This window comes from Entelurus aequoreus, linkage group LG19 (assembly GCF_033978785.1).
Source record: "Entelurus aequoreus isolate RoL-2023_Sb linkage group LG19, RoL_Eaeq_v1.1, whole genome shotgun sequence".
NCBI classification, from domain to species: domain Eukaryota; kingdom Metazoa; phylum Chordata; class Actinopteri; order Syngnathiformes; family Syngnathidae; genus Entelurus; species Entelurus aequoreus.
Window position 1 is genome coordinate 4,057,406 of NC_084749.1, and position 12,551 is coordinate 4,069,956.

General features: G+C 41.5%; 1 protein-coding gene across 3 annotated transcripts in view; it reads right to left on the reverse strand.

Moving 5' to 3' along the window:
• Positions 1–427: 427 nt before the first annotated feature.
• Positions 428–12,551, reverse strand: part of LOC133635009 (guanine nucleotide-binding protein subunit alpha-11-like) — a 55,364-nt gene continuing 43,240 nt past the window's right edge. For 2 of the 3 annotated variants that reach the window (XM_062027690.1, XM_062027691.1), the window contains 4 exons: positions 9,588–9,716; positions 6,807–6,936; positions 3,750–3,903; positions 428–1,128 (listed from right to left, as the gene is read on the reverse strand). In XM_062027690.1, coding sequence (XP_061883674.1) covers positions 923–1,128; positions 3,750–3,903; positions 6,807–6,936; positions 9,588–9,716 — 619 coding nt within the window. In that variant the 3' untranslated portion in view covers positions 428–922. Of the gene's footprint in view, positions 1,129–2,547; positions 3,645–3,749; positions 3,904–6,806; positions 6,937–9,587; positions 9,717–12,551 lie in introns of those variants that run through there. The other variant, XM_062027692.1, reaches the window with a different exon arrangement.

The following is a 12,551-nucleotide window of genomic DNA, read 5'->3' on the forward strand; positions in this document are numbered from 1 at the left end:
TGCACCCATTGACTATATACTGATTCTATACTTGGTATCGTTACTGTCGATATTTGTAACGATCCGTCCACCTCTGTTTACATTCAAGAGCTCTAGCTAATGGTTAGCATGGCTTATTGCATCCTCCTACTGTGTCGAGTGTAGCATGTTTAGACAATTCTCGCGGCGAAGTTGGTAGAGTGGCTGTGCCAGCAATGGGAGGGTTGCTGGTTACTGGGGTTCAATCCCCACCTTCTACCATCCTAGTCACATCCGTTGTGTCCTTGGGCAAGACACTTCACCCTTGCTCCTGATGGCTGCTGGTTAGCGCCTTGCATGGCAGCTCCCGCCATCAGTGTGTGAATGTGTGTGTGAATGTGGAAATACTGTCAAAGCGCTTTGAGTACCTTGAAGGTAGAAAAGCGCTATACAAGTATAACCCATTTATCATTTATTATTTATAATTCTCGTACTCCAGTGATAATGGTACTTGTAAGAAACGTAGCTTATTTGGAGGGGAGGACTGCTGACTTAGAAGTGGATTTGCACTGTGGAGGCCAGTGAGAATTCAAGGATGTGCTCGTTTGCTTGGCGCTGGGATGAATTTCTCAACATAACCAAAGTATGAAAGGCTGTGAGGTAAATAACTGTAAGGTAAATAACCAAACCTCGTACAGAAGACAGTTTTTTGCTGGCTTTGCACAATGTTCACGTCTGATTGAGCTGCTCTTCTCTTCTGTCACCGCAGGCTAGTCAAACATAGAAAGAATAAAGTCCAAAACAATGAATGAAAATCAAGTCACTTGATAGTCATGGCAGCAGCGATGAAGACCACCTCTATCCTCCATCCTCTATCCTATCCTCCATCCTCTATCCTCCATCCTCTATCCTCCATCCTCCATCCTTCATCCTTCATGACAAAAGCACCTTCACATAGTCAGTGTTAGAAAACGCCGTAGGCCTGCAGAGACTTGAGCAGCACGGTGTCCTTGATGTCGGCAAACACCTTGCGGATGTTGTCGGTGTCGGTGGCGCAGGTGAAGTGCTTGTACAGAGTCTTCTTCTCCGCCCTCTTCTCCACGTTGTTGGCCTGCACCTCGTAAAGCTTCCAGATGTACTGCTTGGCGTCCTCCGCGTCTTGTCTGCGACCTGCGATGGCGTCAGAGGTGAAGCCGGGTCACATGACATGAAGTTGACGTTGACACAAGTTGTTCAAAGTCACCCAAATATGATTTTTGAGGCCCCCCACTGGGCCTCCACGTCACTTGCATGCACAGTTCAACAAAGTACAAAACTAAGAAAGTTGACTACATTTCCCAAGTGAACAAGGAAGTCTACTACTACTACAAAATAAAATAAAAGTCGCCTCACCTTTTGACCAGATTTTGTAAATGAACAAAAAATGAGTGTGTTTTGAGAAGGGAATGATTGTGTAGAAGATTAGGAAGGAAGAGGGCAGGCAGTTTGTTAGGAGGTCTGGGCTAGCAGATGGAAACAAGTGGTGGAACATTGACATGAGTTCCTAAAACATTATTTTGCCTGTTTTCTGCTCGCTTGTCATCCAGTTTTTTTCCAACCGTCTATTTTGGCAAAACATTTTGGATGACTTTCTGGCCGGATGAACGCCACCTGAGCGTTCACACCGCGGTCACATTGGATACATACTGGATGGGATTCATGTCAACATACAAAAGAGGCCTGAGTCGGACTTGAACACTTTGGAATGGCACTGTTCACACTGACATGAAAAGATCTGATACGGGTCACATATGGGCAAAACAAATGGGAATGATTTTAGCTCCAGCAACTATTGTTTCATATTGTCATCACTAGGCCTGGGCCGATAACACATTTTGCTGAAAGATATATTGACCTACAAATGATTGCCCATGAATGATATTATTACTATTATAATTGAGTACAGCTGCGGCCCACAGCTGAGAAACAGATATTTGTGGGCCCTAAGGTTAACAAACAATGACCTAATGTTTGTGCTTCAGCTTATTTTCTATGTAACGGGATTTTAATATTCTTATTTATGTTAATCATTTATTAAAATGAATTATTTTAATAGTTTATTATAATTAATGTAAATGTTCTGTCCTATAAACCAGGGGTTCTTAACCTTTTTGACCCCGGGGCCCAAATTTTCCACTATGGAGGGCCCTGGGGCCCACTCAAATATTAACACTGAATTAGTCATCTTTCTCTTCATTTGGATATTATTCAATAATTATATTGAACTTACTTACTGTCAGATGCTATGAAAGCGTGTGTTCATCACAAGGATTATTAGTAGGGATGTCCGATAATGGCTTTTTGCCGATATCCGATATGCCGATATTGTCCAACTCTTTAATTACCGATACCGATATCAACCGATACCGATATCAACCGATATATGCAATTGTGGAATTAACACATTATTATGCCTAATTTGGACAACCGGGTATGGTGAAGATAAGGTACTTTTTTTAAAAAATTAGTAAAATAAGATAAATAAATTAAAAACATTTTCTTGAATAAAAAAGAAAGTAAAACAATATAAAAACAGTTACATAGAAACTAGTAATGAATGAAGTGTTAAAGGTTAGTACTATTAGTGGAGCAGCAGCACGCACAATCATGTGTGCTTACGGACTGTATCCCTTGCAGACTGTATTGATATATATTGATATATAATGTAGGAAGCAGAATATTGATAACAGAAAGAAACAACCCTTTTGTGTGGATGAGTGTGAATGGGGGAGGGAGGTTTTTTGAGTTGGTGCACTAATTGTAAGTGTATCTTGTGTTTTTTATGTGGATTTAATAAATTAAAAAAAAAACTAAAAAAAAACAAAAACGATACTGATAATAAAAAAACCGATACCGATCATTTCCGGTATTACATTTTAACGCATTTATCGGCCGATAATATCGGCTGACCGATATTATCGGACATCTCTAATTATTATCAAGACTTAGGTCAGGCTGATTACAAAATAAATACTAACCAAATGTACTGCAAAAGAAGAAATCATAAAAAGTGATGAAAAATAAATGGACATACAACTACGCTTCGCTAAATTGATTTCTAACAAAATGAATGATAAATAATGAAAATATGTTTCTTAAACAATGTGCGAATAAAATTAAAGTGCAAATGAAGAAACAGCTTCACCACTTCAGTCATCATTTTTGCGCTTAAGAAACTTCTCTAAGACTTAAGCTCTTAGAGCTTCTGTTTGTTTGATATTGTCATTACTGCCATTAGTGGTGGAAAGGAGTATTACAACTGAGCCCGAGAAACAGATATTTGAGCCCTGGCCCTATGGTTAAGAAACACTGCTATAAACCAATAAACAAATGAATTAATAAAAAAGCAAAGCATGTTATAGCAACTATTATTCCGCTCAATGCAACTTTAGCTTGGAAATAGGAGTCCAGAACATTCCTTTGTTGCAGTCAGTAAAGGGAGTGTCTTATTACTACACACACTCCAGTGTTTGGGGGAAGGGGATCCATCTATCTAGCCGTGGTTGCCATGGGTTACAGGAGGAGAAGAGGCTGGTGCTGCAGGTGGAATACGGGGGGGGGAGGAGATGGACTGTCACGGCAATATGTTCCGGAACCATGATAAGTATTGAAAGTAGCTGCAAGTGTGTGTACAGAACATGACAAATCTGTAATTGTTGTCACAAAAAGATGATTGTCAGTGAAAGTCAGCCACAGCCAACAATCTGCTGTCACATGTCGTTAACGTCAATGACATTTTACACCTGGCTCACCTCTGAAACTTGGAAAGTACTTGTTCAGGTCCGAGGTCTTGATTTTGTCCGCCAAGATGTCGGTCTTGTTGAGGAAGAGTATGATGGAGGTGCTGTGGAACCACTGCGAGTGGATGGTGGTGTAGAACAGCGCCAGGCTCTCCATCATGCGGTTCTGAAGGGCACACACAGGTGGACTTGTTGGACAGGAAGTCAACAAATAAGAACAGGAAATTAGCTTATTATTATTAAGTGTGTCCGTCAACTTGACTGCGACAGCTTGGAAAAAAGGCTACTGGGGCTGAGGGTGTTTTTTGTTATGTAGTGCAAGAGTGACACCTGCTGGCAGACAGGTGAATTGACACTGGGGTGGACAAAAGTATTGGGACACCTGGCCTACTATTCACTGGCTATGCACACCTCCTGAACTTTTAGACTAAGTAAAAATGTCCGAATACTTTTGCATGCTACCTTTTAATTGTTGTCATCATTTTCCATTTACTTCACAAGTGCTTTGCATCTTTGACATAAAACCCCAAGAAAGTACACAGAAGTACCTCAGGGTACCAGTATTTCCTCGGGGTACCAGTATTACCTCAGGGTACCAGTATTTCATGTTGTTCTGGAGCTTGGGTGCAAACATTTGGGTAGAGATCAACCAATATGTTTTCTTCAGGGCCGATACCGGTACCGATATAAGTAGTCAGGGAGGCCGATAATGGATTTGAGGAGTCGATATTCATTTGCAGAAAAAGTTATTTGGAGTGTGAGCTTTGCGGTGAAGAAGAACATGACATTTCTTACATGTGCTGGTGCTTGAGCAGTGCTTCTTACTAACTACTTGACTAATGGATTGTATATATGAAATAACTGCTATCATATAACAGTGCAGTAACAAGTTAACTACATTTCCCAGAAGCTTGGCGGTAGCTTAGCTACTTTTAGAGCCATGTAGCGAGGTAGCTTACATCAAAGAGAAAATGGACTGTGAATCCAGACCCCCAAAAAATAAGTATGAAATCCAATGACCTGGATGAATAAGAACATTTATACATAAGGAGGACATCCATGATGATTGGTTGATGTTCCTATGATGAGTCATAACTGGCTAAGGTTAGGGCCAAACATTATGGACTGGCCAATCAGAGGCAAGATAAGTTGGGTCATTGAAACCAGGAAGCCAAATCATAACAGACACTCATGTCACATGACCAGGAGGGAGTCGGGGACGCTTCAAGCTCCTTGAAAATGGCAGATGAATTCTTTATTAGATGAGATTGATCCTTTAGTGATGAAGCCCACAATAATGCCTGTCCTTCCTTGGCCATATTTACACAAATGTATGCCTTTAGAGAAAACAATGCCCAAAACTGCAGTTTTAAGTTGTTTACTCTGTAAACTAAAATCATAACAGATGTAAGACGTCCAACACAAATTTAGGAACACACATTAAAGTGAGTTGAGTTCATGAAAAGTTTTACTGCACATAATAATCATTACCAACTGTTCATTGTTTTGTTTGTCAAGATATAGCCAGATGCTGTTTTTTCACTCTGGGTAGAGAAAATTAATAACATTTGCTTGTTTTGTTTTTTTGTTTTAACTATTTTCAGTATGGCTGGTATCGGAGTAAAATCCATAAATTAGCAACACCGTCTTATAAACCGCAGGGTTTAAAGTGTCAGAAAAAAGTAGCGGCTTATAGTCCGGGATTTACGGTAGTTTTTTATTTATGCGCTCCCCTTACTCACCATTGTGTGTTATACTCAATGGTTAACTTACTCACCATTGTGTGTTATACTCAATGGTTAACTTACTCACCATTGTGTGTTATACTCAATGGTTAACTTACTCACCAATGTGTGTTATACTCAATGGTTAACTTACTCACCAATGTGTGCTATACTCAATGGTTAACTTACTCACCATTGTGTGTTATACTCAATGGTTAACTTACTCACCAATGTGTGTTATACTCAATGGTTAACTTACTCACCAATGTGTGCTATACTCAATGGTTAACTTACTCACCAATGTGTGTTATACTCAATGGTTAACTTACTCACCAATGTGTGCTATACTCAATGGTTAACTTACTCACCATTGTGTGTTATACTCAATGGTTAACTTACTCACCATTGTGTGTTATACTCAATGGTTAACTTACTCACCAATGTGTGTTATACTCAATGGTTAACTTACTCACCAATGTGTGTTATACTCAATGGTTAACTTACTCACCATTGTGTGTTATACTCAATGGTTAACTTACTCACCAATGTGTGTTATACTCAATGGTTAACTTACTCACCATTGTGTGTTATACTCAATGGTTAACTTACTCACCATTGTGTGTTATACTCAATGGTTAACTTACTCACCATTGTGTGTTATACTCAATGGTTAACTTACTCACCATTGTGTGTTATACTCAATGGTTAACTGGACATCTTTATGTGCTCGACGCCTCAGTCATTGGTATGTGTTCATCTACAAAAGCATTCTGGGTATCACTCCATCTTATCTGTCTTGTCTTTTAACAAAGAAACAAGGAAGTCACAATCTTCGTTCAATGAATGTTCTGCAATTTGTCGTCCCCAAAGTAAGAACTGAACTGGGCAAGAAAGCATTTAGGTTTTCAGCAGCGAAGGCTTGGAATAACCTACAATCCAATCTTCAACTTCAAACCCTTGTTACATTGAATGAGTTTAAAGCTTCTGTGAAAGGATTGCAGTCTACCTTGTGTGTATGCTCATGTGTTATGTCAGCAAGTTTTAATGTTGTGCATGTCATGTTTTATGTTTTTTTAATGTAACCTTGCTGCTGCCCTCTTGGCCAGGTCTCCCTTGGAAAAGAGATCTTTCAACTCAATGGGATTTTACCTGGTTAAATAAAGGCTAAATAAAAAAATAATAATTTCCGGTCTGTGCTCTCCGAGTGCTTTTCTAGTTATTAATGGCTGAAGTCCCGTGCTGTTTCTGCACATTTGGGCCGTCAGAGCATCCGACACACGCTCAAAGAGCATTGGACACCTCCACCTGCCGGGCAACTCTTGCATTCTGCACCACACCAACTTACAATGACGTCCCTCTCTTCCAGGACCTGGTCGTACTCGCTGAGGGAGGCCAGAAAGATCAGCGAGGTGACGTTCTCAAAACAGTGGATCCATTTTCGACGCTCCGACTTCTGACCTCCAACGTCCACAATCCTGTGCAAAGTGAGAAAGAGCATTCTAGATCAAAAACAAAACAAAAAAAACACAAATTTCCATTGACATTTTTTTGTAAAGATGTAAAAGCATGCAATGTGTGGACAACTGTATTCCAACTGTATTCCAACTGTATTCCAGCAAGTCCTTTAGATAGTTTTTTATTCCAGCTCCAGCGTGACCTCACTTTACGCCGATTATACATTCCCAAAGTGACGTCGTTAGCTAAAACATTTGTTTTCCCGTAGAAAACAAAGTAAATCCTAATACTATGTTGACACATGTACTATAGAAGAGTTACAAAAACAATAGAAAATAGGAATGGACATTCAACATGATCTTTACTTCATTGGACACTCGTGTAGAAAACACCTCAGAAGACAGCAGAGGAGTAGAAAAGTAGCCACTTGTCAACATCGTTTTGTCACTCCTTTCGCAACATTAGCGTCCTTAACTAGTTATTTTTTTGCCAGATGGCACTTTTTGTTGGTGCGGACTTCCTCTACATCTTAGCAAGATTTCCCAAACTTGGTGATGATTTCCTTCTGGAATTCGACAGGAATTCTCGCCCTCTTGGAACTAGGAATGAACACGTGGAGTTATGTACTTCACAAAAAAAGGTGAAAACATGTTTTATATTTTAGTTTCTTCAAAATAGCCACCCTTTGCTCTGATTACTGCTTTGCACACTCTTGGCATTCTCTCCATGAGCTTCAAGCACACCTGGGAAGTGAAAACCATTTCAGGTGACTACCTCTTGAAGCTCATGGAGAGAATGCCAAGAGTGTGCAAAGGAGTAATCAGAGCAAAGGGTGTAACATGTTAAAGACTAATCCCCTTCTCTCAGCACCCTAAATTGCTTTGAACAGGGCTCTTTTTTGAGCGTTTGTGCTTTAATTGTTAGGAGTGTGTAACATCTTAGGCTATGTCTACACTAAGCCGGATAACCCCTTAAAGGAATAATTATTTAGCCTCAGCCCCGTTTCAGCCACACTAAACCAGCGTTTAAGCTTCCCCTCCTCGGACAAATGTTTACACAGGTAAGAGTGCTGTGTATTTCTGGCTCTTAGCTTTGTGTGGACTCAATGATCGTTGAGATGGTGAGTGCGGAGAGGAAGTGACGCCAGAAAGAACGCACCCCACGCAGGAAGTGACATCAGAAAGAACGCGCCACAGCCAGCTTCAAAATAAAGTGGTTTCGTAACTCGGAGCTAACCACTGGAAATATGGAGGTGAGTCATCCAGACATGCCGTGTTTCTCCTTCCTCTACATGTACAGACGCTTGTGGAAATCACACATGAATACCTTAAGAGAAGCCATTGCAGCTATTTGGGATACAACACTTCTCAGACGGCAGGAGAACTTTTCAAGGTCAGCTGTGATTCTACTTAGCGAAAAACTTTGTCCATTTGTCGAAGGAGAGACAACAAGAATGCGAGCTCCCGTGGATGTGATAAAAAAAGTAGCGTGTGCTTTGTATTACATGGCCGTCGAGGAAAACGGCGAATGCTTTTGGACTGACAAAGTCAGTTATTGTCCGCCATGTATGTACGTCTAGGTCCAGAGTATATAAAGTCAGCAAAAAGGAATGGACAATGAAGGTGAAGGCAAAAGAATGAGGAGAGTCCTGACCAGATATCTACATCCCTAGTTTGATTGATGCAAAAAGTTCTTTATCACATTGTTTAGGTGTGTAATAAAGATGTGATTGATGTATGATGTCTCAGGTGTGATTGACTACAATAGTCACACTGGATTCCAGTTCATTGAAATAGCACAACACTGGATATAGTTCAGATAAGTTACATTGAACAACTTGCACACAAAGCAACACTGGAGGTGACTATGACGTGCACATTTTCCGCACATGCGTATTAGGTGGCGTTGCGCCGGCGGACGGAGGGGGGGAGGGGGTCTTAAACGACCATTGTGTGTGTGTGGACAAGGATAAGGTTAGGTGGGATTTACCCCGGATAACCTTAAAGGCTAATCCCCCTTCTCTCAGCCCCCAAAACTACTACTCTGATTAGAACAGTTTTTACAGGGTTTGTGCTCTAATTGTTAAGAGTGTGTAACATCTTGAGGACTAATCCCCATTTTGCAGCCCCTAAAACTGTTGCTCTCAAGAGGGCTGTTTTAGAGGGTTTGTGCTCTGATTGTTAAGAGTGTAAGATCTTGAAGACTAATCACCTTCTCTCAGCACCCAAAACTGCTTTGAACAGGACTGTTTTTAGAAGGTTTGTGCTGTAATTGTTGAGAGTTAAACATCCTGAGGACTAATCACCTTCTCTCAGCACACAAAAATGATTTGAACATGACTCTTTTTAGAAGGTTTGTGCTGTAATTGTTGAGAGTTAAACATCCTGAGGACTAATCACCTTCTCTCAGCACCTTAAACTGCTTTGAACAGGACTCTTTTTCCAGGGTTTGTGCTTTAAGTCTTGACGCTTTGGGGTATACTGACACCTGGGAACTGATCCATAAATGCGCAACATGCTTGACTGTCATGATTGGCGATCATCTAACGATGTGCTGTAATTAGCTCTGTGTCAAGGGACAAAGCACCAGTCAACTCAGCTTGAAGGAGATTTGTGAGTCAACACAATCCCAATCATTCATTCATTCATTCATTCGCACTGATAATAGCAACCTGAGCGTGATCTTTTCGATGGTGAAGGAATAGTCATTGATGCCCGTGGTGGGGAATCGGACCCTCAGCACATCCTGTTCTGTGGGGATGTAGTCGGGTGCGGCAATGCGTTCCAGATTGTTCATGTAGCTGAAAGACAAAGAGAGGACAGTGGTTTGCTAGCACAGCTGCCATATGTGCAAAACAAACACAAGTGACATACAGTAGCATACGTGATGAATTAGCATTGATTAAAAATGATTAAAAGGCTAAGAACGGAGCTTATCACATTGTGTACAGACCACGGCTTTATGGCCGACCGCCTTTGTCACTTATCAGGCACACACACTTTAATGACTAAGCTGCTCTGCAAACACACACAACCAAACACCAGGCAAATGTATGATACAACATTCATTTGAAAGCACAAATCCAAACTGGAATACACCTTTAAGAACACATGATTGTGGCAGACATGTTTGCTACACTATAGTCTGTCTGAATGTTTGCTACACTATAGTCTGTCTGAATGTTTGCTACACTATAGTCTGTCTGAATGTTTGCTACACTATAGTCTGTCTGAATGTTTGCTACACTATAGTCTGTCTAAATGTTTGCTACACTATAGTCTGTCTAAATGTTTGCTACACTATAGTCTGTCTGAATGTTTGCTACACTATAGTCTGTCTGAATGTTTGCTACACTATAGTCTGTCTGAATGTTTGCTACACTATAGTCTGTCTGAATGTTTGCTACACTATAGTCTGTCTAAATGTTTGCTACACTATAGTCTGTCTGAATGTTTGCTACACTATAGTCTGTCTGAATGTTTGCTACACTATAGTCTGTCTAAATGTTTGCTACACTATAGTCTGTCTGAATGTTTGCTACACTATAGTCTGTCTGAATGTTTGCTACACTATAGTCTGTCTGAATGTTTGCTACACTATAGTCTGTCTGAATGTTTGCTACACTATAGTCTGTCTGAATGTTTGCTACACTATAGTCTGTCTGAATGTTTGCTACACTAAAGTCTGTCTAAATGCTAACTTTCATTTCATTGCTTTTACAACAAGACAGGAGCTGACATTTTCTTCATTAGTTGTACTATTTATATTTCAACATTAAATAATTTTGAAACAAACAACAAGATCATAGTCGCACAATGAAGTCAAGTCACTTACTTGGCGCTGACCACAGGCATGTGGTCTAGTAGGACCACAGGCATGTGGTCTAGTAGGACCACAGACATGTGGTCTAGTAGGACCACAGGCATGTGGTCTAGTAGGACCACAGGCATGTGGTCTAGTAGGACCACAGACATGTGGTCTAGTAGGACAACAGACATGTGTTCCAGTAGGACCACAGACATGTGGTCGAGTAGGACCACACTGTGGTCTAGTAGGACCACAGACATGTGTTCTTGTAGGACCACAGACATGTGGTCTAGTAGGACCACAGGCATGTGGTCTACTGGACCACAGACATGTGGTCTAGTAGGACCACAGGCATGTGGTCTAGTAGGACCACAGACATGTGGTCTAGTAGGACCACAGACATGTGGTCTAGTAGGACCACAGACATGTGGTCTAGTAGGACAACAGACATGTGTTCCAGTAGGACCACAGACATGTGGTCGAGTAGGACCACACTGTGGTCTAGTAGGACCACAGACATGTGTTCTTGTAGGACCACAGACATGTGGTCTAGTAGGACCACAGGCATGTGGTCTACTGGACCACAGACATGTGGTCTAGTAGGACCACAGGCATGTGGTCTAGTAGGACCACAGACATGTGGTCTAGTAGGACAACAGACATGTGTTCCAGTAGGACCACAGACATGTGGTCGAGTAGGACCACACTGTGGTCTAGTAGGACCACAGACATGTGTTCTTGTAGGACCACAGACATGTGGTCTAGTAGGACCACAGGCATGTGGTCTACTGGACCACAGACATGTGGTCTAGTAGGACCACGGGCATGTGGTCTAGTAGGACCACAGACATGTGGTCTAGTAGGACCACAGACATGTGGTCTAGTAGGACCACAGACATGTGGTCTAGTAGGACAACAGACATGTGTTCTAGTAGGACCACATACATGTGGTCGAGTAGGACCACACTGTGGTCTAGTAGGACCACAGACATGTGTTCTTGTAGGACCACAGACATGTGGTCTAGTAGGACCACAGGCATGTGGTCTACTGGACCACAGACATGTGGTCTAGTAGGACCACAGACATGTGTTCTAGCAGGACCACAGACATGAGTTCTAGTAGGACCACAGACATGTGTTCTTGTAGGACCACAGACATGTGTTCTAGCAGGACCACAGACATGAGTTCTAGTAGGACCACAGACATGTGTTCTTGTAGGACCACAGACATGTGGTCTAGTAGGACCACAGGCATGTGGTCTACTGGACCACAGACATGTGGTCTAGTAGGACCACAGACATGTGTTCTAGCAGGACCACAGACATGTGGTCTAGTAGGACCACAGACATGCGTTCTAGCAGGACCACAGACATGTGGTCTAGTAGGACCACAGACATGTGTTCTAGCAGGACCACAGACATGAGTTCTAGTAGGACCACAGCACCATACGTGTGTGACAGTCCATTACATTCTACACTGGGAATTAAAAAGTGCCAGCCTGCAAATGTATTTGATACAATTTTGCGGCCACCAAGTCAAAAAGTTTGGACACCCTTGCTTTATCACATCTTAGTGAGGGGACAGGATAATATAAGCTTTTGTGGTAACATTGTTTACATCAGCACTACTAATGCAGACTCAGCACTATTAATGCAGACTCAGCACTATTAATGCAGACTCAGCACTATTACAACATTGCTGCTCATATTCCCAGGCGACAAAGCGTGATCATGTTAAATCCTTGATTGATATAATGATAGTTAATAAGTGGACATGTTCTTTCTCTATGAAGTACAGAGTTTGTGGCTAAACTGGGGATGCCAGCAC